Source organism: Nipponia nippon, unplaced genomic scaffold (assembly GCF_047370975.1).
Source record: "Nipponia nippon isolate SJK-2023a ecotype South Korea unplaced genomic scaffold, ASM4737097v1 scaffold_38, whole genome shotgun sequence".
NCBI classification, from domain to species: Eukaryota; Metazoa; Chordata; class Aves; order Pelecaniformes; family Threskiornithidae; genus Nipponia; species Nipponia nippon.
Window position 1 is genome coordinate 2,458,231 of NW_028262356.1, and position 19,978 is coordinate 2,478,208.

The following is a 19,978-nucleotide window of genomic DNA, read 5'->3' on the forward strand; positions in this document are numbered from 1 at the left end:
GACAGGGACATGGGGGGGATGGGGACGGGGGGGACAGGGGGATGGGGGGGCCATGAGGGGGGACAGGGACATTGGGGGGTGAGGGGGGACACGGGGGGACATTGGGGGGCACAGGACACCGGTGTGGCGATGGGAGGGACAAACTGGGGACGTGATGTGGGACAGAGGGACTGGGAGGGTCTGGGGGTGACAGGGGGGTGACAGGGGTGCTGGGGGGTGACAGGGGGGTGACTGGGGTGCTGGGGGTGACAGGGGATGACAGGGGGGTGATGGGGGCTAACGGGGTGACGGGGGGTGACGGGGGGTGACGGGTGACAGGGGGGTGATGGGGGCTGACAGGGGGGTGACAGGGGTGCTGCGGGTGACGGGGGGTGACAGAGGGAGCCAGGGGGTGACAGGGGGGTGACAGGAGGGTGACAGGGGTGCCAGGGGGTGATGGGGGCTGATGGGGGGTGACAGGGGGTGACTGGGGTGCTGGGGGTGACAGGGGGGTGATGGGGGCTGATGGGGGGTGACAGGGGTGCTGGGGGTGACAGGGGTGCTGGGGGGTTCTGGGGGTGACAGAGGATGACAGGAGGTGACAGGGGGGTGACAGGGGTGCTGGGGTGCTGGGTGCTGGGTGCCGGGAGTGACAGGGGGGTGCCAGGGGGTGCTGGGTGCCAGGGGTGCTGGGGGGTGCTGGGTGGTGGGTGCTGGGGGTGACAGGAGGGGGCTGGGGGTGCCAGGAGGTGCCAGAGGGGTGACAAGGGGGTGCCAGGGGGTGACAGAGGGGTGACAGGAGGTGACGGGGTGCCAGGAGGTGACAGAGGGGTGCCAGGGGGTGACAGAGGGGTGACAGGAGGTGACAGGGTGCCAGGAGGTGACAGAGGGGTGCCAGGAGGTAACAGAGGGGTGACAGGGGGTGCCAGGAGATGACAGGGGGTGCCAGGAGGTGACAGGGGGGTGACAGGGGGGTGCCGGGGGTGCCAAGAGGTGACAGGGGGGTGCCAGGGGGTGACAGGGGGTGCTAAGAGGTGACAGGGGGGTGACAGGGGGTGACAGGGGGGTGCCGGGGGATGCCAAGAGGTGACAGGGGGGTGACAGGGGGTGCCGGGGGGGTGACAGGGGGTGCCAGGGGGGTGCCGGGGGGTGACAGGGGGTGACAGGGGGGTGCCAAGAGGTGCCAGGAGGTGCCAGAGGGGTGACAGGGGGGTGCCAGGAGGTGACAGAGGGGTGCCAGGGGGTGACAGAGGGGTGACAGGAGGTGACGGGGTGCCAGGAGGTGACAGGGGGGTGACAGGGGGTGACAGGGGGTGCCAGGAGGTGACAGGGGGTGCCAGGGGGTGCCGGGGGTGACAGAAGGTGACAGAGGGGTGCCAGGGGGTGTCGGGGGTGACAGAGGGGTGTCGGGGGGTGACAGGAGGTGACAGGGGGGTGCCAGGAGGTGACAGGGGGTGCCAGGAGGTGACAGGGGGGTGCCGGGGGTGCCGGGGGGTGCCAAGAGGTGACAGGGGGGTGACAGGGGGTGACAGGGGGGTGCCGGGGGGTGCCAAGAGGTGACAGGGGGGTGACAGGGGGTGCCGGGGGTGACAGGGGGTGACAGGGGGTGCCAGGGGGTGCCAGGAGGTGACAGGGGGTGACAGGGGGTGACAGGGGGTGACAGGGGGGTGCCAGGAGGTGACAGGGGGGTGACAGGGGGTGACAGGGGGTGACAGGGGGGTGCCGGGGGGTGCCAGGAGGTGACAGGGGGGTGACAGGGGGTGACGGGGGTGACAGGGGTGTCCCCGCGGCAGGACCCCATCTACGCGCTGGAGCACAGCCTGCCCATCGACACCCGCTACTACCTGGAGCAGCAGCTGGCCAAGCCCCTGCTGCGCATCTTCGAGCCCATCCTGGGCGAGGGCCGGGCCGAGAGCGTCCTCCTGCGTGAGTCACCCCAACAAACCCCCCCCCGGCACCCCAACACCCCCCTGGCACCCCAACACCCCCCCCCGGCACCCCCAAACCTCCCGGGGACCCCAAAATCCCCCCCAGCTCACCCAGAGCCCCCTCGGTCCCATCCCGGGTGAGGGCAGGGCTGAGCGTCCTCCTGCCTGAGTCACCCCAAAGGGGCCGGGGGCACCCCGAAACCCCCCCCATGGCACCCCAAAACCCCCCTCGTGGGGACCCCGCACCCCAACACCCCCCCACGGCACCCCAAAACCTCCCGGGGACCCCAAAATCCCCCCCAGAGCCCCCCAAAGCCCCCTCGGTCCCATCCCAGGCGAGGGCAGGGCTGAGCGTCCTCCTGCCTGAGTCACCCCAAAATCCCCCCTAGGGACTCCAAAATCCACCCTGAGCCCCCAGGGGACCCCAAAATCCCCCCAGGGGACCCCAAAATCCACCCTGAGCTCCTGGGGGACCCCAAAATCCACCCCAGGGGACCCCCAAACCCCCCAGGATCCCCCAAAAGCCCCCCCAGGGACCCCAAAATCCCAGGCGAGGGCAGGGCTGACCGTCCTCCTGCCTGAGTCACCCCAAAATCCCCCCTAGGGACTCCAAAATCCACCCTGAGCCCCCAGGGGACCCCAAAATCCACCCTGAGCTCCTGGGGGACCCCAAAATCCACCCCAGGGGACCCCCAAACCCCCCAGGATCCCCCAAAATCCACCCCAGGGACCCCAAAATCCACCCTGAGCCCCCAGGGGACCCCAAAATCCCCCCGGGGACCCTAAAATCCACCCTGAGCCCCCGGGGGACCCCAGAATCCCCCCAGGGGACCCCAAAATCCACCCCAGGGGACCCCCAAACCCCCCGGGATCCCCCAAAATCCACCCTGGGGACCCCAAAATCCCCCCTTGAGCCCCCGGGGGACCTCAAAATCCACCCTAGGGGACCCCAAAATCCCCCCTGAACCCCTGGGACCCCCCCAAAATCCCCCGCAAGGACCCCAAAATCCCCCGAGGGACCCCAAAATCCCCTCTGAGCACTCGGGGGACCCCACAATCCACCCCAGGGACCCCAAAATCCCCCCCCCCAGCTCCCCCAAATCCCCCCTCCCCAGCCCCCCCTCCAGCGCCCCACCACCAAGGGGAGCCCCTGGAGCAGGATGGGGCTGGGTTTGGGGGGTCCCGGGGGGTTTGGGGGGTCCCGGGGGAGGGGGTTGGGGGGTCGGGGGGTTTTGGGGAGCCCCCCCTCCCCCCCCAACCCCTCTTTTTTCCGCCGCCGCAGAGGGGGAGCACACGCGCTGCAAGACGGTGCTGACGGCCAGGGTCGGGGGGCTGATGGCCTTCGCCACCAAGCGCAGCACCTGCGTGGGGTGCAGGGCCGTCCTGCCCCACCACGGTGAGCGCGGACCCCCCAGAAATGACGGGGACCCCCCCCCGCGGGGTCCGCCGCCCCGCCCCGCGCAGGATCGGGCCCCAACCGCCCCCCGTTTCCCCTCCCCCCCCCCCCCCAGGCGCGGTGTGCGATTTCTGCCGGCAGCAGGAGTCGGAGCTCTACCAGAAAGAGGTGGGGGGCGGGCGCGGTTTTGGGGGGCTCGGGCCCCGCCGTGGGGCTGGGGGGGGGGGCTGGGGGGTGGGGTCCCCCCCATGGGGGGCCTGGGCTCCTGGGTCCCCTCCGTGGGGTGGGGGGGGGGCCTGTGGTGGGGCTGGGGTCCCCTCTGGGGGTCCCTGCTGTGGGGCTGGGGGGGTCCCTGCTGTGGGGCTGGGGTCCCCGCTGTGGGGCAGGATGGGCCCTGCCATGGGGCCTGGACACCGGGGTCCCCGCTGTGGGGCTGGGGGGGTCCCTCTGTGGGGCTGGGTGCTGGGGTCCCCCCATGGGGGTCCCGGGCACCGGGGTCCCCGCTGTGGGGCTGGGGGGGTCCCTCTGTGGGGCTGGGTGCTGGGGTCCCCCCATGGGGGTCCCGGGCACCGGGGTCCCCGCTGTGGGGCTGGGGGGGTCCCTCTGTGGGGCTGGGTGCTGGGGTCCCCCCATGGGGGTCCCGGGCACCGGGGTCCCCGCTGTGGGGCTGGGGGGGTCCCTCTGTGGGGCTGGGTGCTGGGGTCCCCCCATGGGGGTCCCGGGCACCGGGGTCCCCGCTGTGGGGCTGGGGGGGTCCCTGCTGTGGGGCAGGATGGGCCCTGCCATGGGTCCCTGCCATGGGGCCTGGACACCGGGGTCCCCGCCGTGGGGCGGGGGGGGGTCGCGCCGTGGGGCAGGGTGCTCCCCGCCGTGGGGCGGGGGGGGTCGCGCCGTGGGTCGCGCCGTGGGTCGCGCCCTCAGCCCTGCGCCCGCAGGTCTCCCGCCTGGCGGGGCTGGAGGAGCGCTTCGCCCGCCTCTGGAGCCAGTGCCAGCGCTGCCAGGGCTCCCTGCACGAGGACGTCCTCTGCACCAGGTGACCCTCCCCCCGCGTCACCGCGTCACCCCCCCGTCACACCCCTGTCACCCCCCCGTCACAGCCCCGTCACCCCCTGTCACCCATCGCCCGCCCCGTGGCCCCCGCGTCCCCCCGACGTGGTCCTCGGTGTCCCCAACGTCCCCCAACACCGTCCCCACCGTTGTCCCCAACATCGGCCCCGTGTCCCCAACGTCCCCAATGTCCCCAACATCGGCCCCGTGTCCCCAACGTCCCCCCATGATGTCCCCAACGTCCCCAACATCATCCCCATGTCCCCTATGTCCCCAATGTCCCCCAACACCGTCCCCAACGTTGTCCCCAACATCGGCCCCATGTCCCCAACGTCCCCAACATCGTTCCCATGTCCCCAACATCCCCCCATGATGTCCCCACGTCCACCACGACGTCCCCCTGTCCCCCACGACGTCCCCAATGTCCCCAACGTCCCCCTGTCCCCCATGATGTCCCCAACGTCCCTCTGTCCCCCACGATGTCCCCAATGTCCCCCTGTCCCCCATGATGTCCCCCTGTCCCCCATGATGTCCCCACGTCCCCCACAATGTCCCCCTGTCCCCCATGATGTCCCCAATGTCCCCACGACGTCCCCCTGTCCCCTGCAACGTCCCCACATCCCCCACGACGTCCCCCTGTCCCCTGTGACATCCCCACGTCCCCCGCGACGTCCCCCTGTCCCCCACGACGTCCCCCTGTCCCCCATGATGTCCCCGATGTCCCCACGACGTCCCCCTGTCCCCCATGATGTCCCCGATGTCCCCACGACGTCCCCATGTCCCCCGCGACGTCCCCCTGTCCCCCATGATGTCCCCATGTCCCCCACGACGTCCCCCTGTCCCCCATGATGTCCCCATGTCCCCCACAACGTCCCCATGTCCCCCGCGACGTCCCCCTGTGTCCCCCTGTCCCCCACAATGTCCCCCATGTCCCCACGACGTCCCCCTGTCTCCCATGATGTCCCCACGTCCCCCATGATGTCCCCCTGTCCCCCACGACGTCCCCCTGTCCCCCATGATGTCCCCGACGTCCCCCTGTCCCCCATGATGTCCCCATGTCCCCCACAACGTCCCCATGTCCCTCGCGATGTCCCCCTGTGTCCCCCTGTCCCCCACAATGTCCCCGATGTCCCCGCGACGTCCCCCTGTCCCCCACGATGTCCCCACGTCCCCCACGATGTCCCCGATGTCCCCGCGACGTCCCCAACGTCCCCGTGTCCCCCCAGCCGCGACTGCCCCATTTTCTACATGCGGCGGAAGGTGCAGAAGGACCTGGACGCCCAGGAGCGGCTGGTGGCCCGCTTCGGCCCCCCCAGCTGGTGACGGGGACCCGCCCCTCCCCCCCCGGGTCCCCGCCCCTCCCCCCGCCGGGGTCCCCGCCCCTCCCCCCGCCGGGGTCCCCGCCCCTCCCCCCGCCGGGGTCCCCGGAATTAAACCAAAATGGTGATTTTTAGTGGTGCCCTGGCTGGGGCGGAACTGGGGCCAGTATGGGGCGGAACTGGGGTGGAACTGGGGGCAGAACTGGGGCCAGTATGGGGCTGAACTGGGGCCAGTATGGGGCGGAACTGGGGCCAGTATGGGCCCAAACTGGGGCTGAACTGGGGTGGAACTGGGGCCAGTATGGGGCTGAACTGGGGCCAGTATGGGCCCAAACTGGGGCTGAACTGGGGTGGAACTGGGGGCAGAACTGGAGCCAGTATGGGGCAGAACTGGGGCGGAACTGGGGACAGTATGGACCCAAACTGGGGCTGAACTGGGGTGGAACTGGGGGCGGAACTGGGGCCAGTATGGGGCGGAACTGGGGCGGAACTGGACCAGTATGGGGCGGAACTGGGGCTGAACTGGAGCCAGTATGGGGCGGAACTGCGGCCAGTACGGGGCTGAACTGGGGGCAGAACTGGGGCCAGTATGGGGCTGAACTGGGGCCAGTATGGGGCTGAACTGGGGTGGAACTGGGGGCAGAACTGGAGCCAGTATGGGGCGGAACTGGGGCCAGTATGGGGCTGAACTGGGGCGGAACTGGAGCCAGTATGGGGCGGAACTGGGGGCAGAACTGGGGCCAGTATGGGGCTGAACTGGGGCCAGTATGGGGCGGAACTGGGGCCAGTATGGGCCCAAACTGGGGCTGAACTGGGGTGGAACTGGGGGCGGAACTGGAGCCGGTATGGGGCGGAACTGGGGTGGAACTGGAGCCAGTATGGGGCGGAACTGGGGCTGAACTGGGGCCAGTATGGGGCTGAACTGGGGTGGAACTGGGGCCAGTATGGGGCTGAACTGGGGCCAGTATGGGGCAGAACTGGAGTCAGTATGGGGTGGAACTGGGGCTGAACTGGGGCGGAACTGGGGCCAGTATGGGGCAGAACTGGGGCCAGTATGGGGCGGAACTGGGGCTGAACTGGGGCCAGTATGGGGCTGAACTGGGGTGGAACTGGGGCCAGTATGGGGCTGAACTGGGGCCAGTATGGGGCAGAACTGGAGCCAGTATGGGGTGGAACTGGGGCTGAACTGGGGCGGAACTGGGGCCAGTATGGGGCAGAACTGGGGCCAGTATGGGCCCAAACTGGGGCTGAACTGGGGTGGAACTGGGGGCGGAACTGGAGCCAGTATGGGGCGGAACTGGGGTGGAACTGGAGCCAGTATGGGGCGGAACTGGGGCCAGTATGGGCCCAAACTGGGGCTGAACTGGGGTGGAACTGGGGGCGGAACTGGAGCCAGTATGGGGCGGAACTGGGGTGGAACTGGACCAGTATGGGGCTGAACTGGGGTGGAACTGGAGCCAGTATGGGGCGGAACTGGGGCTGAACTGGGGCGGAACTGGGGACAGAACTGGGGCCAGTATGGGGCTGAACTGGGGTGGAACTGGGGCCAGTATGGGGCTGAACTGGGGCAGAACTGGGGACAGAACTGGGGCCAGTATGGGGCGGAACTGGGGCCAGTATGGGGCTGAACTGGGGCGGAACTGGGGTGGAACTGGGGGCGGAACTGGGGCCAGTCTGGGGCGGAACTGGGGCCAGTATGGGCCCAAACTGGGGCTGAACTGGGGTGGAACTGGGGGCGGAACTGGAGCCAGTATGGGGCGGAACTGGGGTGGAACTGGGGCCAGTATGGGGCGGAACTGGGGCCAGTATGGGCCCAAACTGGGGCTGAACTGGGGTGGAACTGGAGGCTGAACTGGGGCCAGTATGGGGCTGAACTGGGGCAGAACTGGGGCTGCTGGGGGCAGAACTGGAGCCAGTATGGGGCTGAACTGGGGCGGAACTGGGGGCTGTACTGGGGCCGGTATGGGACCCAAACTGGGGCTGAACTGGGACCCAAACTGGGGCTGAACTGGGGCCCAAACTGGGGTCTCTATAGGGCCCAAACTGGGCTCTATGGGGCTGTACTGGGGCTGGTATGGGGCCTGAACTGGGGCCAGTACGGGACCCAAACTGGGGCTGAACTGGGGCCCAAACTGGGGCCGCTGTGGGGCTGAACTGGGGCTGTATGGGGCCCAAACTGGGCTCTATGGGGCTGAACTGGGGCCATCGTCCTCCCCGCCACCATGGGGCGCTCTGCGCAGGGGCGGGGCTTCCCGTGGGCGGGGCATGCCGTGACTGGCGTCGCTCCCGGCCTATGAGCACGCTCGGGGGCGGTGCTTCACCAGCGCGGGGGGGGTTGGCTCCCCAGTCTCCCTTGACTGACACCTCGCCGCCCAATCGTATCCCCCGCGGGCCCGCCCCCTGCGGCGCCGCGCGGTGGGGCGGAGCCGGCGGGCGAGCGGCGTCCTCCCCGCCCAATGGGCCGCGCCGCTTGCGAGCGGCGACCAATGGGAAGGCGAAGGGGGCCGCGCTCCGCCCCGCCCCCGCTATAAAAGGAGCGGGCGGCGGGGAGGGGGCCGCTCCTGGCGCTCACAAGATGGCGGAGGCGGCGAACTGCATCATGGAGGTGAGCGGGGCCGGCGGCCTTCGGGGGCCTGGGGGGGCTTTAATGGGGCTTTAATGGGGCTGGGGGGGCGGTTAATGGGGCGGGGGGGCTTTAATGGGGCTGGGGGGGGGGGCTTTAAAGGGGGGGGCCTGTGAGGGGGGCCTGTGAGGGGCCTGAGGGGGGGCCTAAAATGGGGCCTGAGGGGGCTGGGGGGCTCTGAGGGGGACGAGGGGCCTCTGAGGGGGTTGGGGGGCTTTAATGGGGTTGGGGGGCTTTAATAGGGCTGGGGGGCTGGGAGGGGCCTGGGGGAGGCCTAAAATGGGGCCTGAGGGGCCCGGGGGGCTCTGAGGGGGCCGGGGGGACCGGAATGCGCCTGGGGGGGCCAGGATTAGGCTGGGAGGGGTCGAGGGGGTCGGAATGGGGCCCGGGGGGCTCGGGGGGGGCCCGGGGGGGGCATAATGGGGCTGGGGGGCTCTGGGGGACCGGGGGGGCCATAATGGGGGGGGGCTCTGAGGGGGCCCGGGGGCTCCGTTAATGGGGGGGGGTGTCCCGCGGGGGGCGCGGCCCCTCGCGCACGTGGGGGGAGGGGCCACGTGGCGGTGGTGTCACGTGGGGGGGCGGACCCCCCCCTTCCCCCCCACGCTCCCCCCCCCCCAATTCGCGGCCCCGCCCCCGCCACGCGGCTCCCGCCACCGCGGGAACAAAGGGGGGGGCACGGCGATAGAGGCGGGGCCTGTCGTGATAGTGGGGGGGGGCAGTGTATTGGGGGGGGGGCTGTCGTGACTTTGTGGGGTCTTGTAATGACTGGGGGGTCGTGTCGTGACTCTGGAGGGGTCTGTCGTGACGTTGGGGGGCCTCTCGTGGCTTGGGGGGGGGTGTCCTATCATGACTTGGGGGGAGGCCTGTCGTGACAGGGGGGGTGACCCAGACCCGCCGTGGGGTGAGGGAGGGGGCGGACACAGGAGCTGCTGCCCCCCCCATGAGCTGCCCCTTCCTTTGGGGTCCCAGCCCCCCAAAATAGGGGCTTGCCCCCCGGTAGGGGCCCTCAGAGCCCCCCAAAACGGGGTCCTGAGCCCCCCAAACCCCCTCTGTCCCCCAAAACGGGGTCCTGAGCCCCCCAAAACGGGGTCCTGAGCCCCCCAAACCCCCTCTGCCCCCCCAAACAGGGTCCTGAGCCCCCCAGAATCCTCACTGCCCCCAAAACGGGGTCCTGAGCCCCCCCAAACCCCCTCTGCCCCCCGAAACGGGGTCCTGAGCCCCCCAAATCATCACAGCCCCCCCAGATCCTCACACTTCCCCCCAAACGGGGTCCTGAGCCCCCCCAAGCCCCCTCTGCCCCCTAAATCAAGGTCCTGAGCCCCCCAAACCATCACTGCCCCCCAAGATGGGGTCTTGACTCCCCAAACCCTCCCTGCACCCTTAAATTGAAGTCCTGAGCCCCCCAAATCCCCCTGCCCCCCAAAATGGGCTCCTGAGCCCCCCTGCCCCCCAAAATGGGGTCTTGACTCCCCAAACCCTCACTGTACCCCTAATTTGAAGTCCCGAGCCCCCCAAATTGGGGTCCTGAGCCCCCTGAAACCTCTCAGCCCCCTAAATCAAAGTCTTGAGCCCCCCGAAACCCTCACTGCCCCCCAAAATGGGCTCCTGAGCCCCCAAACCCTCACTGTCCCCCAAAATGGGGTCCTGAGCCCCCCAAGCCCTCACTGCCCCCCAAAATGGGGTCCTGAGCCCCCGAAATCCTCACTGCCCCCCAAAATGGGGTCCTGAGCCCCCGAAAACCCTCACTGCCCCCCAAAATGGGGTCCTTAGACTCCCCAAGCCCTCAATGCCCACCCCCCCGAGCCCCTACCAGCCCCCCCGTCCCATTTTGGGGGTCCCCCCTCCCATTCTGGGGGTCCCCCGGCCCCCCGGGGTTGACGTCTCTCCCTTCCTCTCTCCTAGACGTTTGTAGCCACCCTGGCTAACGGGATGAGCCTCCAGACGCCGCTAGAAGATGTAAATATCCTTTAAACCCCCCCAAAACCCCCCAAAAAACGCAGCCCCCCCAAAAACCCAGGCCCCCCCCCCAAAAAAAAACCCCAGCCCCCCCCAGTTCCCCCCCCAACCCCCCCAAACCCCCCCTACACCCACGCACCCCCCGCCGCAGCCCTGTGTCCGAGCGAGCGATAGGACTTGGGGGGGAGCCCAGGGGTATTTGGGGGGGGGCTGGGGGGGATCCCAGGGATATTTGGGGGGGGCTGGGGGTCTGATGGGGTCCCCCCTTTTTCCCCCACCCCCCGTGTCCCCCCTTTCCCCTCCCTCCCCACCCCCCCCCCAGGTTTCGTGCCCCCCCGGGGAGAGCAGCGCCAAGCCCTCGGCCGAGGAGATGACCTCCAAGGATTACTACTTCGACTCCTACGCCCACTTCGGCATCCACGAGGTAGCGGGGACCCCCCCCGGGGCACCCCAAAACCCCTCCGGGGCACCCCAACCCCCCCCCCACGCCATGGGGGGGCTGTGGAGCAGCTGGGAGGGGGCTTTGGGGGGTCCTTTTGCCCCCTCGGGGCTCACAGCAGCAGGTTTTGGGGGGGCTGTGGGGTCATTACTGGCTTTGGGGGGCTGTGGGGTCCTCTCCCCCCCCCAAATTTCCATATCCCCCCCGAAATTGTTCCCTCCAGGGATGCTCAAGAAGGAGGTGGTGGGTTGGGGGGGGCAGGGGGGTTTGGGGGGGGTTCAGGGGTTTTTTTGGGGTGCAGGGGTCCCCCCAAACCCCCCCATTGCCCCCCAGGAGCTGCCGAAGGATGGGGTGGGCTTTGGGGGTGCAGGATGGGTCTCAGGGCAGCTCGGGGGCGGGGGGGGGGGGGGTGTCAGGGGGGCTGGGGGCACTTTGGGGGTCCCCCCTGGGGTTTTTTGGGGTGCAGGGCCCCCCCAAACGCCCCCCTCGCCCCCCCCAGGAGATGCTGAAGGACGAGGTGCGGACGCTGACCTACCGCAACTCCATGTTCCACAACCGGCACCTCTTCAAGGACAAGGTGGTGCTGGACGTCGGCAGCGGCACCGGCATCCTCTGCATGTTCGCCGCCAAGGCCGGCGCCCGCCGCGTCATCGGGGTGAGCGGGGGGGGTTTGGGGGTCCCTGGGGGGGGGGGGGGGGGGGATTTGGGGGGTCCCTGGGGGGGTTGGGGGCCCCGGCTCACTGCTGTGCCCCCTCCCGCAGATCGAGTGCTCCAGCATCTCCGACTACGCCGTCAAGATCGTCAAGGCCAATAAGCTGGACCATGGTGAGAGACCCCCTAACTGCCCCCCCAGACCCCTAACTGCCCCCCCGGACCCCTAATTGCCCCCCGGACCCCTAATTGCCCCCTAATTGCCCCCCTGGACCCCTAATTGCCCCCCAGACCCCTAACGGACCCCTAACTGCCCCCCAGACCCCTAATTGCCCCCTAACTGCCCCCCTGGCCCCCTAATTGCCCCCCGGACCCCTAGCTGCCCCCTAACTGCCCCCCCAGACCCCTAACTGCCCTCTAACTGCCCCCCTGGCCCCCTAACTGCCCTCTAATTGCCCCCCGGACCCCTAATTGCCCCCTTGGACCCCTAACTGCCCACCCCGGACCCCTAACGGACCCCTAACTGCCCCCCCAGACCCCTAATTGCCCCCTAATTGCCCCCCTGGCCCCCTAATTGCCCCCCGGACCCCTAACGGACCCCTAACTGCCCCCCAGACCCCTAACTGCCCTCTAACTGCCCCCCCTGGCCCCCTAACTGCCCTCTAACTGCCCCCCGGACCCCTAATTGCCCCCTTGGACCCCTAACTGCCCCCCGGACCCCTAACTGCCCTCTAACTGCCCCCCAGACCCCTAACTGCCCCCCGGACCCCTAATTGCCCCTTAACTGCCCCCCGGACCCCTAAGTGTCCCCTAACTGCCCCCTGGACCCCTAACTGCCCCCCAGATACCCCAGGACCCCCAGCTGCCCCCCTGAGCCCCCCAACTGACCCCCAGCTACCCCTGGCCCCCTATTTCCCCCCAGCTTCTTTCCAGACCCCCAACTGCCCCCCTGGGCCCCCGAAGTGCCCCCCAGCTATACCTGGACCCCCCAGTTGCCCCCCGAGCCCCCTAATTGCCCCCCAGCTACCCCAGGACCCCTAACTGCTCCCCAGCTATACCTGGGCCCCCCTATCTGCTCCCCCTGAGCCCCCTATCTGCCCCCCGAGCCCCCTAATTGCCCCCCAGCTATATCCGAGCCCCCTAACTGCCCCCTGAGCCCCCTAATTGCCCCCCAGATACCCTGGGGCCCCCAACTGTTCCCCCTGACCCCTAACTGCCCCCCTGAGCCCCCTAATTGCCCCCCGGCTATATCTGGGCCCCCTAAGTGCCCCCCTGAGCCCCCTAACTGCCCCCCCCAACCCCTCAACTGCTCCCCTGGGTCCCATAAGTGCCCCCCAGTTCCCCCCAGTTCCCCCCAGTGCCCCCCTGACCCCCCTTTGCCCCGCAGTGGTCTCCATCATCAAGGGGAAGGTGGAGGAGGTGGAGCTGCCGGTGGAGAAGGTCGACATCATCATCAGCGAGTGGATGGGCTACTGCCTCTTCTACGAGTCCATGCTCAACACCGTCATCTACGCCCGCGACAAGTGGCTGGTCGGTCTGGGGGGGCCCCGGCCCCCCGGAACCCCCCGCGCCCCCCCAAATCCCCCAACGCCCTCCGTGCCCCCCTGCAGCTCCTGCAAATCCACCTCCTTCTGCGCACACAAGTGTTTGGGGGGCACCTGGGACCCCCCAAAGCTCCCCCAAACCCCCAGGACCCCCCAAAACGTCCCCGCAGCCCCCCAGGAACCCCCAGGACCCCCCCAAAACGTCCCCGCAGCCCCCAGGACCCCCCAAAACGTCCCCGCAGCCCCCCAGGAACCCCCAGGACCCCCCAAAACTCCCCCACAGCCCCCCAGGACCCCCCAAACCCCCTCCATGGCCCCCATCCCGCTGCAGCTCCTGCAAACCCATCTCATCCCCCACACCGAGCATCTGGGGGTTTGGGGGGCCCCCGGGACCCCCAAAACCCCCCGGGACCCCCAAAACTCCCCCACAGCCCCCCATGATCCCCCAAATCCCTTCCGCACCCCTCATCCCACTGCAGCTCCTAGAAATCCATGTCATTACACACGCCGAGCATCTGGGGGGTTTGGGGTCCCCGGGACCCCCCCCAAAACCCCACAGGACCCCCCCACACCCCCCTGTCACCCCCCAGGACCCCGCAAAACTTCCCCACAGCCCCCCAGGACCCCCCAAACCCCACCCGTGCCCCAACATCCAGCTCCTGCAAACCCATCTCATCCCACACACACAAGGGTTTGGGGGTTTGGGGGGTCCCTGGGACCCCCCCCAGGCCCCCCAAAACCCCCCAGCACCCCCGAAACCTCCTCCCACCCCACCTTGGCCCCCCAAATCTCCACGTCTATCACCCCCACACACACACTGAGGGGCTGCTGAGACTGAGGAGCCCCCCAAAACCCTCCCCAGACCCCTCAACCCCCCCTGGCCAGATTTTGGGGACCCCCTGACCCCCCCCCCCCGTGTCTCCCCCAGACCCCCGACGGCCTCATCTTCCCCGACCGGGCGACGCTCTACGTGACGGCCATCGAGGACCGGCAGTACAAGGACTACAAAATCCACTGTGAGTTTGGGGGGAGGGGGAAAAGGGGGGTTCGGGGGGGTCCCCAAATCGTGCGCGGCCCCCCCAAATTGCCATCTGCCCCCCACCCCAGGGTGGGAGAACGTCTACGGCTTCGACATGTCCTGCATCAAGGACGTGGCCATCAAGGAGCCCCTCGTCGACGTGGTGGACCCCAAGCAGCTCGTTACCAACGCCTGCCTCATCAAGGTGGGTTTGGGGGGGCCCCTGCCCCTTTGGGGGGGGCCCGGGGGGGCTGCCTGCCTCTGCCTGCTCCCCAGAGCGGGGTTTGGGGGGACCCTGCCCCTTTGGGGGGGTCCTGGGGGGCTGCCTGCCTCTGCCTGCTCCCCAGAGCGGGGTTTGGGGGGGCCCCCGTCCCTTTGGGGGGGTCCCGGGGGGCTACCTCGGGGGCTGTGCCCCCCTGTCACTCCCCAAGGGGGAGATTTGGGGGGTCACCCCCCAAGAGGAGGCTTCGCCCCCCCCCAGCAGGCAGATTTGGGGGTGCCCCCAGGAAGCAGTTTTGGGGTGCTGCCCCCCAGGACGGGGGTCCTGACCCCCCCGACGTGCCCCCAGCCCCCCAAAACACGGGTTTGGAGGTTCTCCCCCCAGGAGGGGAGCTTGGGGTCCCCCAGGGCTGGTTTCGGGGTGCAGCCCCCCAAAGGGGGGGTTCCCTGCCCCTGCCGTGCTCCCCCCGCAGGAGGTGGGCTCGGGGTCCCCCCCCTGGGCCCGTTTCGGGGTGCAGCCCCCCGAAGGGGGGGTTCCCTGCCCCTGCCGTGCCCCCCCCCCGCAGGAGGTGGGCTCGGGGTCCCCCCCCGGGCCCGTTTCGGGGTGCAGCCCCCCGAAGGGGGGGTTCCCTGCCCCTGACGTGCCCCCCCCCGCAGGAGGTGGACATCTACACGGTGAAGGTGGAGGAGCTGACCTTCACGGCGCCCTTCTGCCTCCAGGTGAAGCGCAACGACTACGTCCACGCCCTCGTCGCCTACTTCAACATCGAGTTCACCCGCTGCCACAAGCGCACCGGCTTCTCCACCAGTGAGGGGGCGGGGCTCTGGGGGGGCGGGGCCAGCCTGGGGGGCGGGGCCAACCGCAGGGACCAATCCCCTTCCCTGTGGCCGTGAGGGCAATGGCTTCTACAGCAGGGAGCAGGGGCGGGGCCTCCCTGAGGGGGTGGAGCCAGTTGTTGAGGGGGCAGGGCTCAGTGTTGAGGGGGTGTGGTCAGCCCCAGAGGGGGCGGGGCCAACCGCAGGGACCAATCCCCTTCCCTGTGGCCATGAGGGCAATGGCTTCTACAGCAGGGAGCAGGGGCGGGGCCTCCCTGAGGGGGTGGAGCCAGTCAGGGGGTGGGGCCAGGTGAGGGGGTGGAGCCAGTTGTTGAGGGGGCAGGGCTCTGTTGTCAAGGGGGTGTGGTTGGCCCCAGAGGGGGTGGGGCCAACTGCAGGGACCAATCCCCTTCCCTGTGGCCATGAGGGCAATGGCTTCTACAGCAGGGAGCAGGGGCGGGGCCTCCCTGAGGAGGTGGAGCCAGTGGGTGAGAGGGTGGGGCTAGAAGGGGTGGGGCCAGGTGAGGGGGTGGAGCTAGTTGTTCAGGGGTGGGGCTGGCTGCAGAAGGGGATGGGCTAGTTGGTGAGGGGGCGGAGTTAGTTGGTGAAGGGGTGGGGCCAGTCACAAAGTGGGTGGGGCCATTTGCAGGGACCTATCCCGGGGCAATGGGTTCTAGAGCAGGGGCGGGGTCTCCCGGGGGGGGGGGCTAATCCTGGAGGGGCGGGGCCAGTCCCTGAGGGGGCGTGGTCAGCCCCAGAGGGGGCGTGGCCACAGGCAGGGCCCTATCAGAATCCTCCGGGGCAGAGCTGGCCTGAGGGGCGGGGCTAAAGGGGCGTTCCCTGTGGAGCACGGGGCGGGGCCTGGGGGGTCCCCACATGACCCTGGGGGGGTCCCCTCACCCCGGGGGTCCCAGGCGCCGTGGGGCGGTGTCCCCCCATCCCCCCCCGTGTCCCCACGGTGTCCCCGTCCCCAGACCCCCGTGTGTCCCCCCCCCGTGTGTCCCCCCGGCCCCCGCTGTCCCCAGGCCCCGAGTCCCCCCCGTGCCCCCCTGCCCCGTGCCCCCCCGTGTGTCCCCCGTCTCCCCCTGCCCCGTGCCCCCCCGTGTCCCCACGGCCCCCGCTGTCCCCAGGCCCCGTGTCCCCCCGTGCCCCCCCGTGTCCCCACGGGCCCCGCTGTCCCCAGGCCCCGAGTCCCCCCTGTGTCCCCCTGCCCCGTGCCCCCCTGCCCCGTGCCCCCCGTGTCCCCCTGGCCCCCGCTGTCCCCACGCCCCGTCTGCCCCCCGTCCCCCCCTGCCTCCCCACGCCCCCCGCGCCCCCCAGGCCCCGTGCCCCCCCCGTGTCCCCCTGCCCCGTGTCCCCCCGTGTGTCCCCCGTGCCCCCCTGCCCCGTGTCCCCCCGTGTGTCCCCTGTGTCCCCCTGCCCCGTGCCCCCCCGTGTCCCCCCGTGCCCCCCGTGTCCCCACGGCCCCTGCTGTCCCTACGCCCCGTGTCCCCCCGTGTCCCCCCGTGTCCCCACGGCCCCCGCTGTCCCCAGGCCCCTTGTGCCCCCGTGTCCCCCTGTGGTCCCCCGTGCCCCCCGTGCCCCCCGTGTCCCCCCGGCCCCCGCTGTCCCCAGGCCCCGAGTCCCCCCGTGTCCCCCTGCCCCGTGTCCCCCCGTGTGTCCCCCGTGTCCCCCTGCCCCGTGCCCCCCGTGCCCCCCGTGCCCCCCCGTGCCCCCCCGGCCCCCGCTGTCCCCAGGCCCCGTGTCCCCCCCGTGTCCCCCCACCCCGTGCCCCCCCGTGTCCCCACGGCCCCCGCTGTCCCCAGGCCCCGAGTCCCCCCCGTGTCCCCCTGCCCCGTGTCCCCCCGTGTGTCCCCTGTGTCCCCCTGCCCCGTGCCCCCCGTGTCCCCACGGCCCCCGCTGTCCCCACGCCCCGTGTCCCCCCGTGCCCCCCCGTGCCCCCACGGCCCCCGCTGTCCCCACGCCCCGTGTCCCCCCGTGTCCCCCCGTGTCCCCACAGCCCCTGCTGTCCCCAGGCCCCTTGTGCCCCCGTGTCCCCCCACCCCGTGCCCCCCCGTGTCCCCCCGGCCCCCGCTGTCCCCAGGCCCCGTGTCCCCCCCGTGTCCCCCTGCCCCGTGTCCCCCCTGTGTCCCCCTGCCCCGTGTCCCCCCCTGTGTCCCCCTGCCCCGTGCCCCCCGTGTCCCCACGGCCCCCGCTGTCCCCAGGCCCCTTGTGCCCCCGTGTCCCCCTGCCCCGTGCCCCCCCGTGTCCCCCCCGTGTCCCCCCGGCCCCCGCTGTCCCCAGGCCCCGTGTCCCCCCCGTGTCCCCCTGCCCCGTGTCCCCCCCGTGCCCCCCCGCGTCCCCACGGCCCCCGCTGCCCCCAGGCCCCTTGTGCCCCCGTGTCCCCCCACCCCGTGCCCCCCCGTGCCCCCCCGTGTCCCCACGGCCCCCGCTGTCCCCAGGCCCCGTGTCCCCCCCCGTGTCCCCCCGTGTCCCCCCAGCCCCCGCTGTCCCCAGGCCCCGAGTCCCCCCATGTTCCCCTGTGTCCCCCTGTGTCCCCCTGCCCCGTGTCCCCCCGTGTCCCCCTGTGCTCCCCCGTGCCCCCCGTGCCCCCCGGCCCCCGCTGTCCCCAGGCCCCGAGTCCCCCCATGTTCCCCTGTGTCCCCCTGTGTCCCCCTGCCCCATGCCCCCCCGTGTCCCCCTGTGCTCCCCCGTGCCCCCCCCTGCCCCCCCGCGTCCCCCCGGGCCCCGCCGTCCCCAGGCCCCGTGTCCCCCCCGTGTCCCCCCCCGTGTCCCCACGGCCCCCGCTGTCCCCAGGCCCCCGTGTCCCCCCCGTGCCCCCCCGTGTCCCCACGGCCCCCGCTGTCCCCAGGCCCCGAGTCCCCCTACACGCACTGGAAGCAGACCGTGTTCTACATGGAGGACTACCTCACCGTCAAGACGGGGGAGGAGATCTTCGGCACCATCACCATGAAGCCCAACGCCAAGAACAACGTGAGCGGGGGGACGCTGGGGACACTGGGGGGACGCTGGGGGGACACCGGGGGGGACCCTGGGGGCACCGGGGGGCAACAGGGACAGAGGGGGGACTTTGGGGACAGAGGGACGGGGGCCACGCCAAGCTCTGGGGGCCTTCGCCATCGCCACGAGCCCAACGCCGGGAACAGCGTGACCTTGGGGACACCTGGGGACATCGGGGGGACCCTGGGGACATCGGGGGGTCCTTGGGGACATCGGGGGGTCCTTGGGGACACAGGGGGGACCCTGGGGACATCGGGGGGTCCTTGGGGACAGCGGGGGGTCCTTGGGGACACGGGCAGGACCTTGGGGACGGGGGGGACCCTGGGGACATTGGGGGGACCTAGGGGACATCAAGAGGGGACCCTGGGGACGTTGGGGGGGGACAGAGGGACATCAGGGGGACCCTGGGAGGACCCTGGGGACAGGGGGGGTCCTTGGGGACCCTGGGGACATTGGGGAGCACCAGGGACATCAGGGGGACCTCGGGGATGGGGGGGACACAGGGACATCAGGGGGACCCTGGGGGACAGAGGCAGGACCTTGGGGACAGGGGGGACCCTGGGGACATCGGGGGGGACCAGGGACATCAGAGGGACCCTGGGGACATGGGGGGGGGGGGACACAGGGACATCAGGGGGACCTTGGGGACATCGGGGGGGGGACAGACCCCGGGGACATCGGGGACGACCCTGGGGACACCTGGGGACACGGGCAGGACCTCAGGGACAGGGGGGACCCTGGGGACACCTGGGGACACAGGGGGGAGCCCAGGGACATCGGGGGGACCCTGGGGACGTTGGGGGGGACATGGGGACACGGGCAGGACCCTGGGGCCATCAGGGGGCACCTTGGGTACGGGGGGGACCCTGGGGACACGGGCAGGACCTTGGGGACATCGGGGGGGACACAGGGACATCAGGGGGACCCTGGGGACAGGGGGGTCCTTGGGGACCCTGGGGACATCGGGGGGCACCAGGGACATCAGGGGGACCTTGGGGACATTGGGGGGCCCTGGGGACGGGGGGGGCCCCTTTGGGGTTTGGGGCTCCCTGGGATTTGGGGGGGGGCCTGGGGGGGCCCCTTCGGGTTTGGGGGGGTCCCTATAGGCTGGGGGGGGGCCGGGAGGGTCCCCCCATATTTTGGGGGGTCCCCCTGGGCTTTGGGGTCCGTGTGTGTGTCCCCCTCCCCCCCCCCCCCGTTTCGGGGTCCCCCTGACGCCCCCCTCCCCCCAGCGGGACCTCGACTTCACCATCGACCTGGACTTCAAGGGGCAGCTCTGCGAGCTCTCCTGCTCCACCGACTACCGCATGCGCTAGGGGGCCCCGAACCCGGGGGGGGCCCCAAACCCGGGGGGGGCTCCTAAAACCCGGGGGGGCCCCGAAACCCGGGGGCTCCTAAAACCCGGGGGGCCCCTAAAATCCGGGGGGGGGCCCCTAAAATCCGGGGGGGGCCCCTAAAATCCGGGGGGGGGCCCCAACCCGGGGGGGCCTGAAACCCGGGGGGGGGCCCTAAAATCCGGGGGGTCCCCCAAACCCGGGGGGGGCCCTAAAACCCGGGGGGAGAGGCCCCAAACCCGGGGCGGGGCCCCTAAAACCCGGGGGGGGCCCCAAAACCCGGGGGGGCCCTAAAACCCAGAGGGGGCCCTAAACCGGGGGGGGGGGGCCCTAAACCCGAGGGGGCCCCAAACCGGGGGGGGCCCTGAAACGCGGGGGAGTCCCCTAAAACCTGGGGGGGCCAAAACCGGGGGGTCCCCAAGCCCGGGGGGGCCCCAAAACCTGGGGGGTGCCAAAACCTGGGGGGGGGGGCCCCCAAAACCCAGGGGGGCCCCTAGAAGTGGGGCCGCCCCCCCTCAATTTGGGGGGTCCCCAGTTCACGGGGGTCCCCCAGTCCCCTCCCCCCACCACTTTTGGGGGGTCCTGAAGCCCGGGGGGGGCACTGACCGCCCCCCCCCCCGTCACTGGGGGGTCCCCCAAATCCCTGCCCCCCCCCGTCACTGGGGGTCCCCTCCCCCCACGGGGGGTCTCCAATTCCCCCCCCCCAGTT

The 19,978-nt window shown here is 71.0% G+C and overlaps 2 protein-coding genes across 4 annotated transcripts in view; both read left to right on the forward strand.

Moving 5' to 3' along the window:
- The window catches only part of POLD1 (DNA polymerase delta 1, catalytic subunit), a 28,231-nt gene extending 22,428 nt beyond the window's left edge, over positions 1–5,803 (forward strand). The window contains exons 22-26 of the mRNA XM_087773225.1: positions 1,773–1,905; positions 3,190–3,303; positions 3,419–3,471; positions 4,239–4,336; positions 5,577–5,803. Of these exons, the coding sequence (XP_087629351.1) occupies positions 1,773–1,905; positions 3,190–3,303; positions 3,419–3,471; positions 4,239–4,336; positions 5,577–5,673 (495 nt within the window). The 3' untranslated portion in view covers positions 5,674–5,803. The remainder of the gene's footprint in view (positions 1–1,772; positions 1,906–3,189; positions 3,304–3,418; positions 3,472–4,238; positions 4,337–5,576) is intronic.
- A 2,349-nt stretch (positions 5,804–8,152) lies between these two features.
- Positions 8,153–19,324, forward strand: PRMT1 (protein arginine methyltransferase 1). Of its 3 annotated transcripts, none has more exons than XM_087773192.1 (11): positions 8,175–8,274; positions 10,195–10,248; positions 10,571–10,672; positions 11,187–11,342; positions 11,449–11,512; positions 12,726–12,868; positions 13,811–13,898; positions 13,990–14,105; positions 14,840–14,927; positions 17,787–17,908; positions 19,168–19,324. In XM_087773192.1, the coding sequence occupies exons 1-11, from the start codon at positions 8,245–8,247 to the stop codon at positions 19,249–19,251; spliced, it is 1,047 nt and encodes a 348-aa protein (XP_087629318.1). In that variant the 5' UTR covers positions 8,175–8,244; the 3' UTR covers positions 19,252–19,324. The 3 variants fall into 3 exon arrangements, with proteins under 3 accessions (XP_087629317.1, XP_087629318.1, XP_087629316.1); XM_087773190.1 differs by having other exon boundaries at positions 8,176–8,274; positions 14,777–14,927; XM_087773191.1 differs by lacking the exon at positions 10,195–10,248 and having other exon boundaries at positions 8,153–8,274; positions 14,777–14,927.
- The last annotated feature ends 654 nt before the right edge of the window (positions 19,325–19,978 follow it).

Coding starts and splice junctions, on each gene's coding strand:
- PRMT1 (XM_087773190.1), top strand. CDS start 8,245: ATGGCGGAGGCGGCGAACTGCATCATGGAG. Junction 11,343..11,448: donor GCGCCCGCCGCGTCATCGGG/GTGAGCGGGGGG, acceptor CCCCTCCCGCAG/ATCGAGTGCTCCAGCATCTC. Junction 11,513..12,725: donor GGCCAATAAGCTGGACCATG/GTGAGAGACCCC, acceptor TTTGCCCCGCAG/TGGTCTCCATCATCAAGGGG.